The sequence below is a fragment of the Falco biarmicus genome, chromosome 7, assembly GCF_023638135.1.
Source record: "Falco biarmicus isolate bFalBia1 chromosome 7, bFalBia1.pri, whole genome shotgun sequence".
Classification (NCBI taxonomy): domain Eukaryota; kingdom Metazoa; phylum Chordata; class Aves; order Falconiformes; family Falconidae; genus Falco; species Falco biarmicus.
Window position 1 is genome coordinate 46,471,609 of NC_079294.1, and position 23,243 is coordinate 46,494,851.

Sequence of the window (23,243 nt, forward strand, 5' to 3'; positions counted from 1 at the left end):
CGGGCACACGCTGCAACACGGGGAGTTCCACCTGAACGTGAGGAGAAACGTCTTTACCGTGAGGGTGCCGGAGCGCTGGGACGGGCTGCCCAGAGAGGCGGTGGGGTCTCCTGCTCTGGAGACATCCACACCCGCCTGGACGTGGCTCTGCAGCCCGCTCTGGGAGACCCTGCTTGAGCAGGGGGTTGGACTCCAGTCCCTTCCAACCCCGACCATTCTGTGATTCTTGGTCATGCTTTATACCAGGACTCAGTATGTTGCAACAGACTTCAGCTGCTTCAGGGCCAAAGGAAAAATCATGTACAACAGCAGTTCCCCCAGTTATGCATAAAAACAGCCTTGGAGACCATCATGTACTTGTTGGCCAAGACAGAACCAGCTGGGAGGGATCTCTGGCAGTGCAGGCACATGAGTAGTGATGAACTGAAGAACTAAGAGTTTACCATATACCAAACTCTCAGGCGACCAAAGAGCTGTGCTAGGAAACTTGGCAGCCAGGCAGGACAGTTACTGTCTGTGTGTAAGAGCGTAAGAGAAAGGACCAGGGTCCCAGGGCACCCTTCCACTAGGAAAGAGCCCTACAAAGTGGTAGTTAAAGGCAAGGCAGAGTTATGACAGATATTATACAGCCAACCAACCAAGTGCAGAACTACAGCAGGCTGCTAACAGCCCCGATCCACAGCTGGTGAACCCTGGGAGAGACTGATCAACCAGTGAGGAGAAATGAAGTATGGGAGAGAAACATCCCATGCTAACGGACTAAAGGCGTCAACGGGTGAGAACAAAGCTGGGCCACAGGAGTGCAAGCAGGATCTATTCACAGCCAGCCGTGTTTGATGGATGTGTTATGGCAGGTAAAACTGAAGCCGGAGAGACTGCAGATTACTGGCGATGCAGCACAACCTGTACCAGGGCCTACAAGCAGTGACGAGGGGTCAGCAGTATTGCAAGCTACGTTGCCTGTGAAGCAACAAACTAATAAGGTGGGAGATGTTGTTGGGCAACTCGTGTCAGCCGCAGCAATTTGTGTTTGGCGTCCTTACTGTTCCCTTGCTTTGTTGTGACATTTCACTACAGAACAACGGTGCCTTCAGGCTGCTGGGCAGCTCGGCACGGAGCGGTGCCGTTCCCGGGGAGAAGTTCCAGGACGTCGGAAAACACGAGGCACCGCGACCGCCCGCCCTGCGCCGGGGGAGGGGGCCGCCCGCCGGGCCGGGTGCCCCAGCTCCTGCAGGCCGAGCCCCGCGGGCGGTGGCGGGGCCGCGGCGAAGCCTCCGCCCGCCGCGGGGCGGGGCAGGGCAGGGCCGGGCCGGGCCGGGCGGCGGCGGCGCGGTGCCGTTTGGCGCCAAGCGGCCGTCATGGAGCCGGAGCGGCTGCGGCGGCGCCTGGGCTCCGCGTTCCGGCTGCGCGGGCTGCTGCTGCGGGCGTGAGTAGCGCCGGGATTGGGGCGGGGGGATGCGCGCCGCCCGGGCGGGGGGTGGCGGTGGTCCTTCATGCCTCCCTCAAGGCCGCCTTCTGCTTTCGGGGCGCGCCGCAGGGCCTAGAGTCGTGGGATGTGGTCAGGGACAGGTCCGCACCCCCCGTCGCCTCCTCGGGGAGGTGGCGATGCCTTTCCCTCCTTCCCCTCCTTTCCCCTGCGCTGCCCAGCGGCCGTTGGAGTCTCCTCCGAAGCCCTGTCCTGTGGGCCACTTCCATCCATCCTCACCCAGGACGTGCCCGCCGCGGGGTTAGGTAGCACCAGAAGCTGCCCCTGCTCTCCCCGTGGGCCCCCCCGCCGTGGTGCTGGGGGTTTTGTTGGGCTTTTTTGTCCGCAGCTAGCTCTGACAACTTTGGGATCTCTTTCCTGAGTTACACTTGCCAGTTCTGTACTGGAGGAAAAAAAGGGTATGTCCTAAGGTACATAATAGTGTGTATTAGTTAGAGATTGCGAGGTCAAATAAAAGTGATTTCTACTTGCAGTGGAAGGTGTCATGATTTATAAGGGTGCCTGGGGCTCTGTTGCTCATATTTTCCCTTTCAAGATCCTGTGTTAATATTAGTTCCATTTTGTTTCCGACGTGGATGGGATGTGATTATTTTGGACAATGTCCTGACAATTTCATTAGTGAGGAGCCCAAGTTCAGTGCTCCCGACTGCCACAGTTAAATGAACTGAGACATTTTGAAGGTCAGGCTGTTAACCAAAATGCCAGGTTTGATTGGCCAACAGGTGATGTTGATAAGAAAATTGTTATCTTTAACTGTGAGACTGTAGCCTAAGGATGAGGCAAGAAGCTAATTTCTGATTCTTGTGTTATTTAGAATGAAAATAATTCCAATCTCAGAGATACTGGTAACCTGGAGTGGGTCCTACAGGGGGCTGTTAAGGTGGCCATGGGCTTGAGCTTGCGGTGTGTAAGGGAAGTGGGAGGAGCTGGGTTTGCTCAGTCTGTGGAAAAGAGGGTAAAGATGATCCAACTTGGCGAGAAGGAGCCGGCACACAGAGAAGGGGTGAGAGGCAGGAAGCACAGACTGCAACAGAAGAAATCCCACTTGTCCAGGTCTAGTCACCTTGCTTCAGGAGAGACATTAAAGAAATGGAGAGGGTGTAGCAGAAGGCCACCAAGATATAATCCAGCTCTGGGGTCATCAGTGCAGGAAAGACATGGACCTGTTGGAGTGTGTCCAGAGGAGGGCCACAAAAATGATTGGAGGGCTGGAACATCTCATTGAGGAAAGGCTGAGAGAGTTGGGATTGCTCAGCCTGGAGAAGGCTTTGGGGAGACCTTACAGCAGCTTTCTAGTACGTGAAAGGGGGCGTGTAGGAAAGATGGGACAGACTTTTTAGCAGGGCCTGTTGCGGTAGCACAAGGGGCAATGGATTTAAACTAAAAGAGAGTTGATTCAGACTAGGTATAAAGGAGAATTTTTTACAGTGAGAGCAATGAGACACTGGCACAGGTTGCCCAGAGAGGTGATGGATGCCCCATCCCTGGAAACATTCAAGGCCAGGTTGGACAGGGCTCTGAGCCACCTGGTGGAGTTGAAGGTGTCCCTGCTCACTGCAGGGTGTTGGACTAGACAGCCTTTAAAGCTTCCTTCCAACCCAAATCATTCTATGATTCTGTGATTAGAAGGCTGGAGAACTGGACATGGAAAAAATGTGAAGGATTTGGGTTTATTGAACCTCCAGAAGGGAGGGCTCAGGAGGATCTAATCTGTCTTCCTACAAGGTGGTTATAGAAAGATGGAGGTACTTTATTCTCTGTTTTGCACAATGACAGGGCAAAAGGCATTGGGCACAAGCTTAAAATAAAATCTTCGCTGTAAGAACAATTAAACTTCGGAGTAGTTGACTAGAGAAGTGGTGGAGACTCCCTCGCTGGAAGTTTTCCAAGACCTGTCTTGTTGGGGGCCCTGGATAGCATAATGTAAGGCCTTCCTTTCAGTAGAAAGTTGGACCAGATGGTCTTCAGAGGTCCCGTCCACGTGGGCTTCTCTACAATCCTATGAAAAAATTGTTCCCAAGGAGAGTAGTTGAGCACCGGGACAGGACCAAGAGAAACTGTGGGAACTCCATCCTTGGAGACGTTCAGAATTTCACTGAACAGCGCTGTGAGCAATGTGACCAGCCCGTGCTGTTAGAGCAGAAAGCTGGACCAGGCCACCTTAGGGGTCCCTTCTGACATTAGTCTTTCTATGATTGTATGAAGATGAGGTTCTCTGTGTCTGCTTCTTATCCCCAGTGTTTTCAATCCTGATGATATTTTTTCTTTGACTTAAACCAGTGCAGTATTATGCAGTACTAATTATTTCTACTTTTTTAATCACAACCCATTTAGTGATTATGTGCACATCTGCCAAAATTGGCATAGTTTATGTAAACCATTGAAAATTAATTGCTTTTTGAGCTGACTATCTTCATTGGAATTAGGGATGCTCTAAAGTATCTTGCCGAAGCCTTTGAGTCCATCAGTGAAGTGGAACTCGACAATGTAATTGAAAATGTCATTGATGCCGTTGAAAAACAGCCTTGTAAGTAAACAATTTATTTTTCTTAAGCTTGCTGAGTTTATCTTGCACTTACGATGTTATTTAGACAACAGAGCTATTGGCAACATATGCACTAAGGTATCATTCTAGTCTATGGGGTTGATCAAGATAAATGTGTTTGTTGACATTTAGTTGAATACTGAATTTCTTAATATCTGCAAAAGGTATGCCATTTTAAAAGTTGGCAACCTCCTGACTTTTCCAAGAGTAGTGAGTTTTTTCAGTGCTAGTTACTAAAAGCACCTAGCTGAGTTTCTATGGACATCTTTGCATCTGAAACTATAATTTGAAATATTAAAATAAACCAAAGAAATAATGAGAAAGTAATTCACTTTTTATTCATAGTCCAGGTCCAGAAAAGGGTTAGGGTTGTTGACAGCTATAATCTGAGGAGCCTAGCTGTGATTGCAGGAAGGAAGCAGATAGATTCCTTTGTTCAGAGATCACTGCCTTTGCAGCCAGGTGGAGCCGGGAGATGGAAGTACACCAGTATAGTGGTCCAGCTTATTAATGTGAACCAACTGTGGATGGAGTTTAACCATCACCTGGATATGCTCTGAAGCAGCAAGGCAGATGCTGATGTTATCTCAGGATAGTAACATTGGGCAGAAGATGCTGGTAACGGTTGGGGCACTGTAGCACTGGAGAAGCTGTCCAGCTTGGCATGTGAAAGTACGTAGAATTCTATAAATTATTAAATCCAAAAGTGCAATCCAGAAAACTCCTGGAAAATCCCATAAAAACGTGAGACACTCAAAGAGCTGAGCTTTTGTTGGTAGAGTTCTCATGACCCACTTGGTTCTGAGCATGCCTGAAAGTCCATTGTCTTGGCCAGGAGTATTTTGTCTGGGGACTGCCTCCTGCTTAGCTGGGACAGTATGTCCTGAGGTACACAGTTCCAGTGTCCTTGCTCCTAAGTGTCATGAAAGGCATGGGGTAGTAGCTCAAGATGTACCTGGCACTGACAGCACAAAATATAGGAGTTGTAGAACCTTTAGTTGAAGAATGTGTCTTGCAGACGTAGCACCTGATGCTTGACATATATGTGTGTTTACTGATCAGAGCTCATGAGAACTAGGAAACTTGGGCTCACTTCCAGTTCTTGGCTGAATTCAAATTCATATAAATGTGTTCTACAATAAGTACTAGCCTTAGGTGAGTTCAGGAAACCTTCCCAGCCTTTCATTTAAACCTGATGAAATCAAGAGTGGGTATATGCTTGTTCTATAGTTTTACTGCAGCGTGGATTACAGAATCTATGACTTTATATCCTTTCACTGGTTATGGGATAACAGATCATAGCTGATCAAACAGGGAGTAAAAGCAGTTTGAAGAACTGGTCCTGGTCTAGCATAAAGTCTGCTGATACAAATTAATGCATCCACATTTTTGAACAAACATGAATTGGTACAAGAAACTCTAGGGCCAATGTAGTGCATGCAGTCAGTGCATTCGCCAACACTGGTCTTTGTCCAGGGTGTAATTTTGTGCTACAAATTCCAATATTGTCCAGTTAATATCCATGAATTGTTTGAAGTTAGAGGTAGAGGTGCAATTCAGAATGCTGGTCTCTCATGTGATTCCTGCTAGCTCCCTTAGTACTCCTTTTGCTCTGCTATTCATCACTGTCTTACAGGAATTGTGATTTTAAGTCCCATACCCTGAACAGGGAGCTCAAGGGCAGGTTTTCATGTATTGATTTCTGTTCCAGAAGCCCAGCAGTTAGGCTTGGCAATGCTGGCCAAGTCCTTTTGTGAATCTGCATCAATGGTTTTCCATTCAAATTCAGCAAAACACTAGTGTCTAGAAATATTTTAAAATTTTAATTATCAGTTTAAACCCATGAAGACAACAATGTGCTTATCTTCAAAATTGTGTTAAACTGTTGGAATACTTATTTATGACAACAGTCTGTGTGATAATGTTCTGAAACAAAATTATCCTCCAGAATGTGAAGGCTCAGATCTAACACATTTGTAGTATATTTGGCAGCTTTGCATCAACTATAATTGTGTTGTTCTCCATGTTTAGTGAATTAATGGTGGGCACGGTATGCGTGTGGATTATTTTTTCACCAGAGATGTATCCTTCTGGTAAGAATATTAAGTGATCAATTTGTAAAGAGAAAACAGCATGTGTCATTAGCTTACCGAAAATATGCTTATTTGTGCAATATATTCCTCTGAGAAGACCAAACCATTTTTTGTAAAATATTTAAGACCTCCTAACTCTCTTTCTTACTACTTTCCATAGCGTGCAGTTTTAATCCTTTGAAATTTTCTTTTCAGTGTCATCTAATATGATTGAACAATCCACAGTGGAAGCAGCTGTCCAAGAATGTAGCCAGGCATCAGATGAAACTATGTACGGTGACATTATTTTTTTATTTGATGTTTACGGGAGTTGGTATTCATTCCCTTATTTCTTCTTAGGAAATAAATGTCAGGCATTTTCTCTAGTGCTACACATGCAGTAATTGCTTTGTGCTTTTGTCTTCCTGGTACTGTCTTTGAAGGTTAGTAATGTTCCTTCTTAGAAAATTTGTTCTCATGGATAGGCCTCTAGGGGATTCTAAATATAATGCTGACATTCTGGAATTAAAATGCTCTGGTTATGTGTTACGTGTGATACAGGTTGAATATTAACCAACAAAGTAAACCAGTAGTTACAATCCAGGGAGAACTTGTCACTTCTGTTCCTGTCTTTATTTCCTATTCTCTAGATCAGAATTATCTAAGGTTATTTTTGTGCCTTTCATAAGATACTTCTTTTCTGAATGCACTTGGAAAAATTTTCCTCCGTGGTGCTTGTTTCTGTTTTTTGTATAGCAGGGCAGGTTTTTTTAAAACCATGATTGATTTTCACTCTCTGATAACAAAGTGGAGAGCAATTACTTGAGTTTCTGAGAACTTTATTTGTGATTGTGATGAATGTGTTTCTTTAGTGTTTACGTTGTATATTGAATATTAATGCAAAGCATGAAAATAAATGGTTTGCTAGGTATGCCAATTAGACACTGTGACCCCACAGTTTCTCAATATGAAGCAAATTTGCTTTTTAGTTTTCTTCTTGTCATTGGAACTTTTATGATGTGGATGGTTTGAGTGTGACATTTCTTTGTGTCACTTCATATACTTAATATAATTTTAGCTCCAGAAAAGAAGAGAAATCTCTATGCAGAGATCCTCAGTACAGAGTCCTGAAGGGAAAAGCTCTACAGATCGCAGGGCCAGCCTGTACAACTCTCTTGAATTACGCTGCAGAAAGCTTGAAGGCAAAGTGTTGTACGAAATGCACTCTGAAGCCTCAGACATCAGTGTCTGATAGGCAGTGATGGTTCTCCTGTGCCTGTAAGCTTTCGTGAAGGTTCATGGGATAATTTTATCTACTCTGATGAATTTGATCCGCTTACAGTAAGAGGGGAATGAGAGGCATCGGAGGAGGGAGCTGAGCCTGTAAATATAATGGGATGTATCAACTCAATTAATGGTCTGAAGAGTTGTGCATGTCTGTTGTTTAAACTTACGTTAACCGTGCCAAGGCTGTTCTGTTGTCAAAAAAGATAGCGGAGGATGGTTAAGAGGAGATGTATCCTGCTCTCATTTCTAAATGAATTTCTGAAGACTTTCTTTTTTTGAATTGGAAGATGCAGGAGTATCCAATAGGTAAAGTGAGTGACGCAGGAAAAATGGTGATAATGCAGGGTGATAGTGAACAAAATGAATATAATTTTATTTGGCATGCTTTGTTGCTGTTTGTTTCATGCAGTTCAGATAATGTTGTAAATGTATTCTTATTTCAGAGAAAATGTTTTCAACATTATTGGAGCCTTTGATATTCCACGTTATATTTATAATTCAGAAGGAAAGAAGTTTCTACCGTAAGTCTTGCATATTTTAAATTTCAACCATATCTTGTTTTAAGAAAAAAGCCTCTGTTTCTGTATGATTAAAAGTCTGCTTTGTAATCTTTCCCTCTTGGGTCTGCTCATCTCAAGGCTGAGTGAGAAAGTGAGATAATTTTTTTCTTAGTCTCTAAAGAGCCAGTCAGACTGCATGATAAATGCTGGCTTATAAATAAATGTGGCATTGAATTTTTTCCTAGTCCAGTAGGATGCAACTGAAATGGGGACCTGTATCTCCTGTGGCAGTGTATTCTGTGCTGCCTATGATGTTACTGGCTCTGAAACTTTAGGGTGTTTATTAGATAGTAAAATGTCCAACCATGTTTATGCCATCTAATGAATAAAAGAGACAGTAAGGCTAAGGATATCCATCACAAAATGTAGTTTGGGTTGGTTTTTTTTCCACAGTTGGCTGTTTAATTAAAAAAAAACAAAACTAGCCTGTCTGTTGCATGTATTTACTTCTTTGACTGTAGCTTGCAACTCCCTGAAGCCCTGGAGGACTTCTAAGGAGAGCTACAGAAACTAAAAAAGAAAAAATTAGGAGCAACTGGTGATTCTGGAGGTTGGAGAAAGGAAGAAGTAATTGGAGGAATTGGTTGTAAATATTTTGCTAGGTAAAGAATTCACCTTTAATAGCAAGTAGCCCAGACTGCTAAGCCAAAAAGAGGCTGTGCTTTTAAAAATCTTAAAGTGGTGTTAGCTGAGGAATGGATAGTGGTGTTCATTGTGAGGGGTTGCAGCGACCTTCATGTTATATGTGATCATATTCTAGCCTTGGTTCATGATTCTGTCAGTCCAGCAAAAGCAAGTTTGCAGTAGGAGTTTTATTCCAGTGCCACTTTCTGGCTTTCCGGGCTATTGGAAGCAGAGAGCTGCTTGAATGCAATCTGCTAACCAAGAGGAAGAAAATACTCTTGCTCATGGCCACTTAAAGACATAACTGCTTCTTAAAAAAATTATTTCTGCAGGGTCCCATTCAGGTGGAAAGATAAATCTCAAGGCCTGTGAGGTAGAGGGAAATTAAATGGATGTAGCCTTCAAAATGCAGAAACGCAGGATCCGTAGCAGAAATCTTTGTCATTGAGTAAATAAATTATGCAGTAGTGTTACAGCAGCCTCCTACAACTTTTAGATCAGTAAGTCATTTTTGTGTGTGGAACATACCTTTTTTAATCTTGATTATGTTAAACTTCTTGCAGTCTGTCAATGACCAACTTTCCTGTACCAAATTTATTTGGAACTGCCAGAGATAAAGCGGAGTTGTTTCGAGAACGCTACTCCATCTTGCAACAGGTCAGAAGAAATTTTGCTTTGTTTAACAAAATACACAAACAGAACGCTGTTTTTTACATTCCTACATGTACAACAGGACTTTGTCAGTCTCTCGGCATTTTCTGTCTGATTATCCCTCAGAACAGGGTCACAACCCTGTTCTTCCTTTTCTTCCACTCACCTCATGAGCTGGGACTGTCACTTGTCTGCTCAGTGCTGTGCTCTGCCCTGTCTCTGTCGGGCAGCCCAGCGATGGCCCTTGAGGGGATGGGGAGCAGGTTGCTAACGGATGACTTGGTAGTCGGTTTTCAGGTGTCTGCACTAACTGCAGCAGGCTATCCACAGCACAGATCCTGCTTGGTGCTGGCAGGTGCTTAGCAGACCTTACTGCCTGTGTGCAACCCTGGCCCGAAGTGTGAGCGAAGCGCCTGGCCACAGGCAGTGAGCACAGCTTTTTGTCTGCGCTGCCCCGTGGGCAGCACGGACATACTCAGCTGCCTGCACGAACTGCTTGTCCTTTGGACCGTGTGGTAGTTGCATGCACAGCGTCAGCTACTCCAGGGCAGCAACAACTCTTGTCTGCCAGGGAATTTACTGGCACTAGGAGTATCTGTACTGCAATTTGGGAACCTCTGCCCTGGAAGACAAGTTAGCCATTAACTGAAGAAGCTTTAGTTCATACAAATCAGGATTAGTGAAACCTGCTGGAATTGCATGCTCGTGCAAACCAGTTGGTTTCTGTGAACAGCAGCTGGAGGTGTCCATAGGGTGTATATCCTGAAGCCTTCTTGTCCTCCACTGTATTGTGTTATTGCACCTCTTTGCCTGCTGGTTTCACATAGACTCTCTGTTGTGCAAGTTTTGTGTTTGCTTATGGTATGTACTCCTTTCTGACCTCCAGAAAAGTGAAGGTTCAGGTCAATACGTGGGTGAGGGCTGGTGGTAGGAATTACTGTGTGTATTACATGGGCTGGTAGCGGTGGGTTTGTTCCAAGGGGTGGCTTTCAGACCGCATGAAAAACGGTGAAAGAAGTGAAAATTTCTACAATGCATTTTCATCAAGCTCTCTGCAGTTTGGCTGGGTTTTTTTACACAGCTGTTTTCGTTGTTTTACCACAGCTGGCAAATAAATACCACACAGCCACTCACTCACTACTCCTCCTCCCAGTGGGAAGGGGAGGAGAATCAGGAAAAAGGTAAAACTGGTGGGTTGAGATAAGAACAGTTTAATAATTAAAATAAAATACAATAATAGTAACAACAACAACAATTGTGATGAGAAGGAGAGAGAGGAATAAAATCCAAAAGGTAAAAAACCCCAAATGATGCAGCACACAGTTGCTCACCACCCACTACTGATGCCCTGCCTGTCCCCAAGCAGCAACTGGCCCACCCCAGCCAACTCCCCCCATTTATGTCCTCAGCATGATGTTCTGTGGTATGGAATATCCCTTTGGCCAGTTGGGGTCAGCTGTCCTGGCTTTGTCCCCTCCCAATTTCTTGTGCCCCTGCAGCCTTCTCACTGGCAAGGCCTAAGGAACTGAAAAGTCCCTGACTTAGGCTAACTATTACTTAGCAACAACTAAAAATATCAGTGTGTTATCAGTATTATTCTCATATTAAATCCAAAACACAGCATTGTACCAGCTACTGAAAAGAAAATTAACTCTATCCCAGCCAAAACCAGGACAATCTGTTAGTGTACTTGGTCCTGTTAAAAAAAAAAAAAAAAAGTGTTTACTTTTAATAGGCCCTGCCCTGAAGAGAAATCTGCTCTTTTCCACATAGTTACCATTTAATACAGTTTATCTTCCCTTGGCCTCTCACCCCTTCTTTCCAGGTAGTCAGAAATAACTTCTTTTGGAAGCATTACAGGCGCTTTGATGTTAATTTTTTGGGCTTAGGTTTTTTGTCCGGTATTACTGATCATCTGTTTCTTAGAAGCAAATTCTTGTCAAAAGAACTGATTATGCTCAACAAATTAAATGTTTCTGGATGAAATAGGGTAAGAGAACTTTAAAAAGTATTTTGGATAGTGGTTGTAATGAACTGGCTTTTCGAAAGTGCTCATTTATTTTTAAACTGAATTACTTCAATTTTGGTTTCTGCAGAGGACTCATAGACATGAGTTGTTTACTCCTTCAGTGATCGTTGCTCATCCTGATGACAGTAGGAGCAAATTCCAGGTAAAAAAAAAAAAGCTTTTTTCTTCTTGCAAAGGAAATGGTGCTTATGTTACATTTTAATACAGTAATAGTTCTCCACTGACATCTTAGTTTTGCCTCCAGTATGAGTAATCAATGCAAACAAGTTATTTTTGATCATTTTTAGCCTGTTTGTCAAAAATGCAGTTATTTGTCTCAGATCAGCATGATGACCAAACCACTGAAAAGCAGCTATGAAGTGCAAGAGAAGCATGGCTTCCTGCGGTGGAAGAACATTAGCTGTTCAGCTTAGTACACTTTGCTTCCCTCTGCTTGGGAATATTTTCCCTGCTTCTTTCTTTCATAAGCACTAAATTCACAAACCTATAGTTGAATAAAGTCATAACTTTAGTCTGTTCTGTTCCCATCTCAGCTTTCTCATATTAAACCCTCTCTACTATATTATACAGTTACTGCGTATTCTGGAAAAAAGATGAGAAAGGGTGTGTGTGTCACTGGGTACCAAATAACAGCTTTTGCTTTGCTCATCTTCCCTGCTTGTCCCTTTTCAGAGCATGCCATCATGTAGAAAAAAGCAACTGACCTTAGCTGAGTGGAGCCTTTATCTCCATCTAGGCTTTATAGACATCTTTCTCCCTTGACTGCTTCCTATCCTCCCTGTCAGCACTGGCAAATGCATTGCTTATGTTGGTGTTGTAGGATGATTGTCTCTCCTAACTGCAGTTTGATAAAAATAAGTTTGTCCAGAAACTGCAGACAGCATGCTGTGCAATGTCACCTGCATCACTCTAGAGTGTTCTCTGTCATCCAAGGTTCCTCGATAAAAGTCACCACTGTTCCTGCATGGGTGCAGGCTGGCCCTGTGGCTCGGGTTGGATCCTCCTGCTGAGGATCCAATAACTGCAACTGACATTCTTAGGCAAGAGCAGAAATTGCCACTTGTTCTTTTCAGCTTTAATTCAGTTTTAAGGAAAGTAATCACAATAAATATTTACTTGCTAAGCAGTTCTTTATGCTAGCATCAGTTATTGGAAATCTTTTCCTAAACTGTGCTACATTTGACATTCAAAAATATGTCCCTGATTTTTCTAATGAGCCTGTATTTTCTCATAGCTCTTTAGTGTATTTATGTAAAAATGAGTGCTATGTGGTGCGTTGTCTTGCTTGCTTAAGAATAGATACGTGGAGAGTTTGATTTAATTCTTATTTGATTCTTCACCTTTGGTTCCAGCTTAAAACAATAGAAACTCTATTGGGCAATACAGCTAAAGTGGGAGAAGTGATTGTGCTTGGGATGATAACTCAGCTTAAGGAGGTAGGTTGCTTTTCATTGTAGAGTATCTAGGTCACCAGTCATTCAACATTGTAATATATTAGAAAATGAGAAGACTTAAATATCTCACCACTTTATTCATCATATATGTCAGGGGCAGAACTCCTATCAACATCAGTGGTGCAAGATCCATTTCCTAAGAAGAGACTTTTCCACAAGCAGGTGGTTCTGGTGTGTGAGGGAAAATGTCTTCTCACCGCAGAATTTTGTAATGCTTTGAGTCAGCAACCAGAACCAGTTACGTTTTTCAGGTGTGCCCTTTCTTGAAACACTGGAGCTCACAGTGACTGTGTTTGGACTTGCCATTGCATTGGACTGTGACTGTAGGGGAGGGGTGCACCAGCAATCCAGACTGCAGCAGCTCAAAGGGGAGGTGCTAAGATACACTTGCTATAAGCAGCATCGTTTCCAGTTCTGCCAGTGTGTTCTAAGATCATGATGTTAAAGACAACTACATTATTTCTGACTGATAGATGATTCTGATTGAAGCATTTATGTGTTTGGATGTATTTTGCTTTATTAATTAATACTGTTTTTTAGGGGAAATTTTTCCTCGAAGACCCTACAGGAGTCGTCCAGCTAGACCTTAGTAAAGCAATATCCTTTTCCTGTGATGTAAGAGTTGAAGAATTTCCTATAGACCTGGAAAATTTTAAATTGAATAATAAATCAGTACTGACTGTTAAAAAATAATGTATCGCGAATTGCAGCTCTGTCTTTTTCCTTCTTTTCAAATTACTTGGTTGCTGCAGCTCAGTGCCCTTGCACAGAGACTGTTAGGAAAAGGTTAGTATTCCTCCCAGTGGAAGCAGAGTGTGTTCCTGTTTGCAGGCTGTTTATGAACTTACCTGCTCAGTTACCAGGTAACTGTCTGGCTCTTAAGGCAGTGAACTTTCAATAGTGTCCAAATGTATTACACCAGCTGGAAAGCAAACTTCGGCTAAAAAGCTAGTTTAAGATTCCTGATCTAAGAAAAATACATTTCTTAACCTTTCTGCACCAGTTCCACAGTGGTTTATATACTGAATCATGCTTTGTTTTGGCAGAAGGTAAAGCAGACTATTTTTCTTAGCTTGTAATAAGTTACTCTGTTAATGGCTGTTGCTGTAGTTACATGTCTGCCAGATGTGGCTGAACAGACAAGTCTCATGTTGACAAGGCTTGACCATAAGCAGTTGGTGACTGAGATTTTTGGCCAAAAGCTTTTCCTGTTACCTTGTGGGCTCTGGAGACAGAGAAGAGAGCTCTGCAAAATTTGTGGTTTTCAGCGATGCCGGTGGGATGTGAGCATCTGCAGCAGCTTTGAAGATTTGCCTTAGTTAGCCTGGCTCCAGCATGCTTGGAGGACATATGACTAGATTAGGAAGACGAACTAGAATAACTGAACAGTATGATTTAACAATCTGAAAATCCTGCTTTCTGTTGGAAAAGCTTTAGTCCTTCAGAGACTTTAATGAGTCTTCTCATTAAGATGATGTAAGGGCTTGCAGTTTTGGAGCCTTGCTTTAGCAAAATAATGGACATTTCTGTTTGTAGGATATTATTCTGTGCAATATACATAATCCCAGTCTATTTTCTAATAATGTATTTTATGCTTCAATTTTATAAAGTAAATAGAAGTTAGGAGCACGAATGATAGTGGGGACAAGTAGTTCCCTATTACTTCTGGGCCTCTAATGGGTGGGAGAGTTCTTGAGAAAGGGTGCAGTTGGACAGAGACTCTTCCAGGACAGGGCCAGCGAAAATGCTTCTGGTTCCCCTACATTCTTACTCAGTTGGGTTGAGATGGTTGTTCATGTGGCTGTGCAGCAAATCCATTCAAATAAGCATCTGGGGTAAAAAATAGTTGGTTTCTTGCTCAGCCTGTTTTCCAGCCAGATAGTTCCCTGGTCTGGTTCACCACTGAACAGCACAGGGACTGGTGCAATCACAAGAGAGGGATTGATGGAGGCTGGGTCTAGCTATGTAGCGCAGCTGCCAACTGTCTGACTAATGTCTAGGACATGATGTTGTTCAAAAAATGAAAGGTTATTTTGTTGTTCAAAAATTTCTTAGGCTGGTATGAAGATGAAGTTTTTCATGTGAACGCTTTTGGATTTCCGCCTACAGAGCCTTCTGCTACCACTAGGTATAAAACTGACTTTTGGCAGCCTCCCTCCATATTTTGTTATGGGTTTCTAAGTAAGCGCATTATTATTTTATAATTTCTGTGACATTAAAGTATGCTATCCTTCCCCATCCCCAAATGCTCCAAAATAAATGCAATTCTAAGGAAGCAATTTTGGGACTTGCTGGTCCACTTGGATCAGTGCTAAAGCCTGTAGTGCTAGCAGAAAAACCCTTCCAAAGGCCATTGGGTTCTGCATATTAATGATAATTGGGATCTAAGCCCTTCTCAATTGCAAAACCAGGTAACTATTACATGGGAATAAGAAATTCCTACTTGCTTAAAGAATGGATGTGGGAAAGAACCCAGGATAAATATTACGCTGAGATGATCTGCTGAGTTACAGCAAGGCAGTGCTCCAGCCTTATGTCTAGGTGACTGCCGTTTCTCTTCCTTGATTTCTTTGTGAGGTACTAAATGATTCTTGATACCATCTGAGCTACCTATCATAATGATAATAATTAAAATGGATTAAGTGAGTCATAATCAAAACTACTAACGATCTGGGAAGAAAACAGAACTAACCTGAATATTTTACTGATGTAGGGCCTTCTATGGGAATGTGAACTTCTTTGGAGGGCCTTCTTCAGCTTCAGTAAAGGCTTCTGCCAAACTAAAGCAGCTGGAGGATGAAAACGAAGACGCCATGTTTGTATTTCTTTCTGATGTGTGGCTGGACCAAGCAGAAGTACTGGAAAAGCTTCACACAATGTTTTCAGGTAGGTGAGAACTGCTTTGACTTTGAGCCATGTTTTAGAGATTTTTTTTACCGTTTTCCTTAGCCCTTAGCAGTTTTGATGGGTGGAGCTGACAAGTGCAGCAAGGCAGTCTGATGCCTAGCTGGTCCTTGGTCCTCAGCTGTGGCTGCGTCCCCTCCTTGGCATTGGCTGGGAAGTTTGACCCCATGGTGAGCTAATTCAGGGAACACCTCAGCAGGAAACTAATTGTCTTTGTTGGAGAATCGGTTCTATGCTGGTTTAGCTTTGTGAATTCTTCCATCGTGTGATCGTTTGAGTGGGCATCCCTGTCAGGCAGGGGAAACTTGACAGTGTAGAGCTGACAGCAAGACAGTGGTTTGTGTACCTTTCTTCAAAAGTATACTTGTAAACAAAAAAGGCAACAATTTTCAAGAGTCCTGTTATTACTGTATTGTGCATTTTTGATGAACTTCCATTTTGAGAACGCTAGAAAAAGCCCAACTGTATTATTTTTTGTAGGATCCCACTGAACCCAAGCCCAAAGCCAGTGCAGTCTCACTCTAATTTTAGTGTCAGCTATTTGCATTTCATGGTTGCTGTTGCATTTGTTTTGGATCTTTCTCTAACAGTTTTAAAAATTGTATTGTATTATACTTTTGCAAGCTGAGACTTCCTTTTCATGAATCACTTAGTACTAATAGTTTTTTGGACAGTAGCCGTTTTATGTGCTGTGACAAGAACACTTCCCTTGCTTGTGAAAGTTCTTCTAGGCTTGTTTTAAAGAAAGCTCCTTACTTGATCAGAGATCAGCAATCCCTTGAATACTTTCTGGTTCTACCAATGAAAAAATGTCAGTTACTCTTAAAATATGAACTGTTTCTTCCACACTTCATTACATTAGTAATGTTGACAACATTTGGATAGCAAGCATGTGTGAGATCTGTGAATTGCTTCTTTGTATTCCAGAGCAGTTTTGGAACAGCTTGTCCTGTCTGTCTTAGGTAGAATGGAAGTGTGAGAGGGTGGCTGCTTTAAAAATAAGCAACATAAAATTACGGGTGGGAGCTGTTACTCACCTAAAGAAAATTGGACACAAATTATGACACTCATCCAGAAGTTACAAAACCAGTTTGCTATCTTGATCAAAGTTGGCAAGATCCTTGAAGCAGACTGAACTTGACCCAAGATGCATGTGCTGAAGAAATAAAGGGGCTTTGGTCAGTGAGGTTGATATACTGAACTCAACTGGCAAAGATGCCTACATAGCATTTACTATTTTGAGACTTTTTTTTTTAATGGGCAAGTAATAAGCTTCATAATTATAAACTAAAAATGATAGCTGAGTGGAATAGCAAGGAAAAAAACATTGATGAGCCATTTCTCTGGTATAAATAATTCTGCCCTATTTACCAACTAGAAAAATAGTGAAGTAAATCCATGTCTGGTACTGCACGTTGGGAAAATTGAGAGTAACCTGGAACGTGAGATGAATGCCTGAGTAGATGTTTTTATTTTTATTTTAGGGATGAGAATTGGGTTTCTTTTTCCACTCTTTGCTATAAAGCATGTGTTTCTGGGTATTTAGTGATATTGTGAGGATTCGTCAGGTTCTTGAAATGCTCAGACAGTTCCAGTTACTGTTGCTTTGTAGTGCCAAATGGCGACTTAGATGTTGGTAGAGACCTTGAATTGGAATGATGCATGGGGTTTAATAGTAATCCGTTGCTACCTACCCACTATTTTTGTCTTTTAAGGAAATAATCCATTTTAAAATTGTATTATCTATTTTAATTATACTTTGTTTAATTATATGACCTGGGTTAGTAGTTAGCTGGATACACACAAACAACGTTGTTGGAACTGGGCCTGTAAATAACAGAGGGCTCCCTTGAAGTGACACTTGTACATTGCCATCATTCTTTTTAAGCAAACAAAAGCCTGTATCAAGAAAATAGTTCAGGTGTATTAATAGCAGCAGAGCTTGAAGTGCTGCTTCAGTTTCTGCCTTTCATGGAATGGAATGGAGGCTGAATGTGGAAAGATACTGAAGCGAATGGGTATACTCACAGATACTCTATTTTCCAGGTTATTCCTCTGCACCTCCAACCTGCTTTTTCTTTTGTGGAAATTTTTCATCTGCACCATATGGAAAAAATCAAATCCAGTCACTAAAAGGTAGGGAAGACTCTGTTATACACTCAGACATGTACATTAAATTAAAATAATGATGGCAAAACAAATTAGGAGAGCAGAAAAGAAACCCTCAGTTTCTAAGTGACACATTTTCTAATGTACTGACATATAGGGGTGATTCATATAATGTGTATTTATTGTCTAACCAGCTGTTGTATCATAGATTTCTTTTCTTCTTACTCTAGGTTCTTTGAAGGCTCTTGCAGATATTATATGTGAATATCCCAGTATTCATAAAAGGTACCCAGCGAATTGCTACAAAAAGGGAAATTTGTTTCTTTTGTGAAACCTTTGCTTTACTTAATTGAAGAAACTAGCAGATACCATGTTTTCTCATTACTGTGAGCCAGCTATGATCAGATGGCAAGCTAGTCTTGTGACAGGACTCTTAAGTTTGTTTTGGGAGCAGTGTAAGGTTTTGATTTTATCTAAAATAGCTTGGGCATGGAAGCTGCTGTTCAGTAATCAAAAGTGAAACTGCCTCTGCCTGGAACATTTTCCACATGGATTAAACATAGCCCATGATTCCCCAAAAGTGCTATTTGGGTGAGTCGTTTTCCCCTGGAATTCCCTTGAAATCAGCAGGGTTCTGCCTCAGCAGTGCTGCTTTATAAACTGATGAAGTCTTAATGCTGCTATGAGCACCTACAGGCTTTCTGTACCAGCCCCGGAAAATGTCATCTGAAACGCTGACAGCTGCCTACATGGAGGCACCTCATTGCTATCTTTTGCATTCTGGCATACATGGTTCTCCACGGCCACTAGTTTGAGAACTAACCAAAGCAATGCAAACCTGGAAAGGAATCTTTTATTTATCCCTTCTTGTGTCCCTGCTCTGTGGGAGCCCCATTTTGGGCCTGGAGAACTAAATCCCTTCTACAGACACTGGAATATACAAAGGCAAGTAAGCCAGGGAGGTAGCCAGGCTTTTCCTTTCTATCTTTGAATTTGTAACAGTAGCACCTAAGTAGCTCTGGTTCCTAGAATGGGCCCCAAAAGCTGGAATGGCCACAGCCTGCAGCTCTTGAGATGTGTGGGATATAAGCAAGGATATCTCCTGTACTGATCCTCTGTCCTGTGTCCCGGTGGGGTTCTCATGGTGTGCTGCTGCTGGATTATCTGGGGTCCCTGTATGGGACTGTGGTGCCCATTACACTGAGTCTGAGCCAGGCTGCAAACCTGGTCTCTCCCCCTTCCCACAGTCAGTCCCCCTTGCACGATGAACAGTTCTTAAGATTTCTTCTGCTTCAGTGAGCAGTGGATAGGTACCTTATGCCTTAGCTGTGATTTCCGTGGTTCTTAAGGCCAGGAAGAGCTGTCATCTCTGCCCTGAAATAGGTTATTTGCATGCATCTGTGGAGTAATGGCAATATATAACCAATGTTTAGATACTTCTAGGATCATTTTGCATAAACGTGGTACGTTGAACTTTTTACAGTAGTCGATTTGTGTTTGTCCCTGGCCCTGAAGACCCTGGTCCTGGTTCTATTTTACCAAGGTCAGTTTGCTTCACTTCCTCAAATTTTGTAATTTTGAGTTAAATTGTTAAAGAAAGTAAGAATATTCATTGATAAATCTGTTGCTATTTATTTTAGACCTCCCCTGCCTAAAAATATTACTGAGGAATTCAGACAGCTGGTGCCATTTTCAGTTTTCACCACAAATCCTTGCCGGTAACAGTGTAACTTACTGCTAGTTTTCATGGTGTTGTTTTTTTTTTTTACTGAATGTCTAATTTATGTGCAGATGTAATTTTCAAAAACTAAAATTTTGGAAAAATTTGTCCCAAATTTCTCAAATTAATGGAGTTCTTCACTTGCATTAGTTGTAAGTAGTTTTAAATACATTAAGACATAAATAAATTAGTGATGAAGGGAAGTAATGCTAGAAGTTTGATAGCAAGTGTAAAAATCCTGTTCAAAAGGATTACATTTTTTCTGAATCTGGAGGGAATGAAGGGAAGATGGGAAAGTGTTTTAATTCAAGTGTGCTTTTTCATTTTGCTCTATTAGAAGGAGATCAGCTTTATAACGCAGCTTCCTATCTTTTAGTTTCATCTTAATGTATTTGATTTCATTAATGTTTTCCACTTAGGATTCAATATTGCACCCAAGAAATCATTATCTTTCGTGAAGATTTGGTAAACAAAATGTGCAGAAACTGTGTCCGCTTCCCTAGCAGCAACATGGACATTCCTAACCACGTGAGTGAGTTGTGTTCTGCACTTCTTGCTAAGATCTTGACTTCTTTTTTGATCAGCAAGTCTGCATCTGCTAGGATGCTCTGATCCGCATTCTCATGACACATTGCAAAAGTAACCAAGAGGGATGGTAAGAAGGATCTATACACATAGTATTATTACCTTTCTTTCCTTCTTGACAGTAAAAGGACTGAAACCCCGATACTGATAGATGGCATTGAGTCATTCTGACTGTCCCACTGCAGGTGCCCTTGAACGCAGAACTTCATAGCAGCTGACTGTTAGTGTATGTACACCACCAATGAATGTCCTACCAAGAAACATTGATTCCTAAGGGCAAAGTTTAATATAAATTACCTTTTTTTTAAAAAAAAAAAATTGGATCAATTATCCAGTGACATTTGCAGTAAAGCAGCACGTCACTTTTCTGAAAGGTCACCTGCTTCTTCTGCCTTCCCACTTGAAGTCTTAATCCTGCTTTTTGATACATTGCCACAGCACTCTTGAGTTATGATTCTAGTTAATGAATGCACAGCAGGAGTTGATGTGACTTACTGATATAACTGAATGAGAATGAACCAGGCAATACTGGCTTATTGCAGTGATGGATGGAGTCTGTTTCTGTTTATTTTATAGGGTTTTGTTTGTTTGCTTGACTCAGAAACTTGTTTTAGCTCTTTCTTGTTTTGCTCCATCACAACAGTGCTCAGTTTCTTTGTGAACACAGCGAACCCATTGTGGACAATGTGTTTTTAGCGTGCATGTTTGCATACACATATGTGTATGCTGCAAGCTGTCACTTCCCTGTACTCATACAGGGCTTTCTCATGCTTGGAAAGAAAGGAATCTTGAAGAATGTAGAATTATATATTGTAACACTTCTGCAGATAATAGTATTGAATTGCTTTTGCATACTTCAGTTTTCCTCTGCCTTTTCTGCCTGTCATTAGGGGTTTTTTTAATGCAGCCATCAGTGTAAAAAGATGAATGAGAGAGGGAAATTTTGTAACATTAGATTCAATTATTAGTATCTTTAGGCCTTGTACCCTATTAGTGGAATAACCGAGCCTATGCTTGGTACATAATTTTCTTTCAATAGCAGACCCTTCCACCAAGTTGCTGTAGTGATTTTGGCCCTTTGGGGAAAACAGAGCCTAACGGCAGCTACATAATCAATTAGAAAGAATAAAAGCTTTCAAGGGGCTTGAGGAGAGAGTCTCAGGAACCAAAATAACTTGGTTGGAATTTGCCAGATGAAAAAGGGGATTTTACAGGGCAGCTGGTGTGTGGAGCAGGGCAGCTCCCAGAACAGCCAAAGGAATTGAAATCATTTGGACCAAATGATTTCCTCAGTTCAGGGAAAGACTCTGTTTAAGTGTGGGTCTTGTGGTTAACTAGTACTGCGAGGAAAGCCTTGAAGAAAAAAAACACCCATAAAATTAAAGTTGTGGCAGCGTTGGAACTTCCTGGATTGGAGGAACAGGTAAGCAGATTCTCTGTGTTGGAGAGTCTGATCGATGAAATAGTTTTGACATCCTTAAATACTGGTTGATATGCTTTAGAAAGGACTTTGTGTATTAAAAAAACCCCACAACACAACAAACAAAACAACAGCTGCCTGTTGTAGGGGAGTTGCAGCTTTACTCTAGAAATTGTTAATAATCAGAGGGAGAGAGATACACAAAAAACCATTTCCAGGTTCAAAGCTTCTTTATTAACAGGGCATTAGCATCTGCAGGAATGAATTTGACTTGTAGAAAATGGTCCAAACTAACTATGTATGTTTATGTTGCAGTTTGTAAAGACTATATTGTCACAAGGACATCTGACGCCACTTCCACTGTACGTTAGCCCAGTGTACTGGGCCTATGACTACACCCTGAGGGTGTATCCTGTGCCAGATATGCTCGTCATTGCAGATAAATATGACCCATTCACTGTCACCAACGCTGACTGTCTTTGCATAAATCCTGTAAGATTGCCTTATGCTTTACCAAAATAAGAAGGGGGGGGGGGGGGGTGTGCAGTCACATTCAAGTATGTCTGTTACTATTTGTACAGTGTTTTACTTACGCAAGTGTGGTATATGGATTTTTTTTTACAGGGTTCATTTCCAAGAAGTGGATTTTCGTTTAAGGTATTCTACCCCTCCAACAAGGCAGTTGAAGACAGGTAAATACATTCACTTTCTCATTTAAAAGGATATATGTTCTTATTTGCTGACTTCCCAATTATCAGGAGGAACACAGAAAATCAATTACATAAATAGAGTGAATGTTCTAGCAGTTGAACATAGACTTAAGCTTCATACTTCAGCAGTGTAAGAAATCCAAATGCCTAGAACTAAAATATTAAATTTAGAAATTACAGTCAAATAACAATGATGAGAAGCATGATCCCAAAGGAAAGATAGACTACTACGTGATTTTCAGTAATTGGGACCCAACTGAGAAACAGATTCATTTCCAGAAATGATGCTTGTTACATAGGTTAATTCTTGGTTCATTTTATGATCATCATCCAGCACAGAAGCCATTTGGGTGCTTTGATTTCACATAATTTAAACCTGTACCTATTAATTCCAACTGTGGTCTTCAAATGAGTGGAAAAAGGGCCAGCTGCAACACCAAAAAATGTTAGAACATATCAAAGGGCTTACAACTGTGATGATTATTTGCCTTTTTGAAATAATGACAGTATAACCCAATGGGAAAAGTATAAACTTACCTTGACTGATTCAGTTTCGTGCCTTGTTGCAGAAGCTGTGTTTTTTCAAATCGGAGTGTGTAACACCCCCCACCTTCCCAAGGGAACTGATAATAATAGATCGACCCATGTAACTTTTACTTGAACATAGAAAATCTCATACCATGAGATGCTTTAAGTCTTTAAATAGTTGAAAGCATTACCAAGTCTTTCACAGATCAAGAAATAGGATAGTATTGTAAATCACCTTCTAAAAAAATCCCACTAAATACTGTTTTCCTTTGATATTTTCAGCAAGCTTCAGGGTCTCTGAATTTCTGCAAGCCTGCAAAATGGGAGTGAGCCTTTGTGAAGCCAACTGTAGCGTACATTTTAGATGGATAAATTTTTATGTTATTGCAGACTGTTTATAATAAATGTCAAAGCCAAAAATGGTGTATTTTGTACAGAAATAAACTTCTACAGGAAAAGATACTGGTCTTAGTTTAGATATAGTATAGAGTCACAGTGAACATTAATTGGCAAAGCATAATAAAAGAAGGCAACTGGGGGAACCAGAGGCAGCTATATC

General features: G+C 41.7%; 1 protein-coding gene across 1 annotated transcript; it reads left to right on the top strand.

Annotated features, from left to right (window-relative positions):
• The first annotated feature begins 1,290 nt into the window (after positions 1–1,290).
• Positions 1,291–23,144, top strand: POLE2 (DNA polymerase epsilon 2, accessory subunit). Its single transcript, XM_056347016.1, has 19 exons — positions 1,291–1,426; positions 3,913–4,013; positions 6,320–6,395; positions 7,834–7,911; positions 9,138–9,231; positions 11,322–11,396; positions 12,607–12,690; positions 13,249–13,305; positions 13,709–13,757; positions 14,764–14,836; positions 15,422–15,594; positions 17,659–17,748; positions 17,952–18,006; positions 19,205–19,264; positions 19,362–19,439; positions 19,861–19,969; positions 21,762–21,938; positions 22,071–22,138; positions 22,967–23,144. Exons 1-19 carry the CDS (start codon positions 1,359–1,361, stop codon positions 22,983–22,985), a joined length of 1,584 nt encoding a protein of 527 aa, XP_056202991.1. The 5' UTR covers positions 1,291–1,358; the 3' UTR covers positions 22,986–23,144.
• The last annotated feature ends 99 nt before the right edge of the window (positions 23,145–23,243 follow it).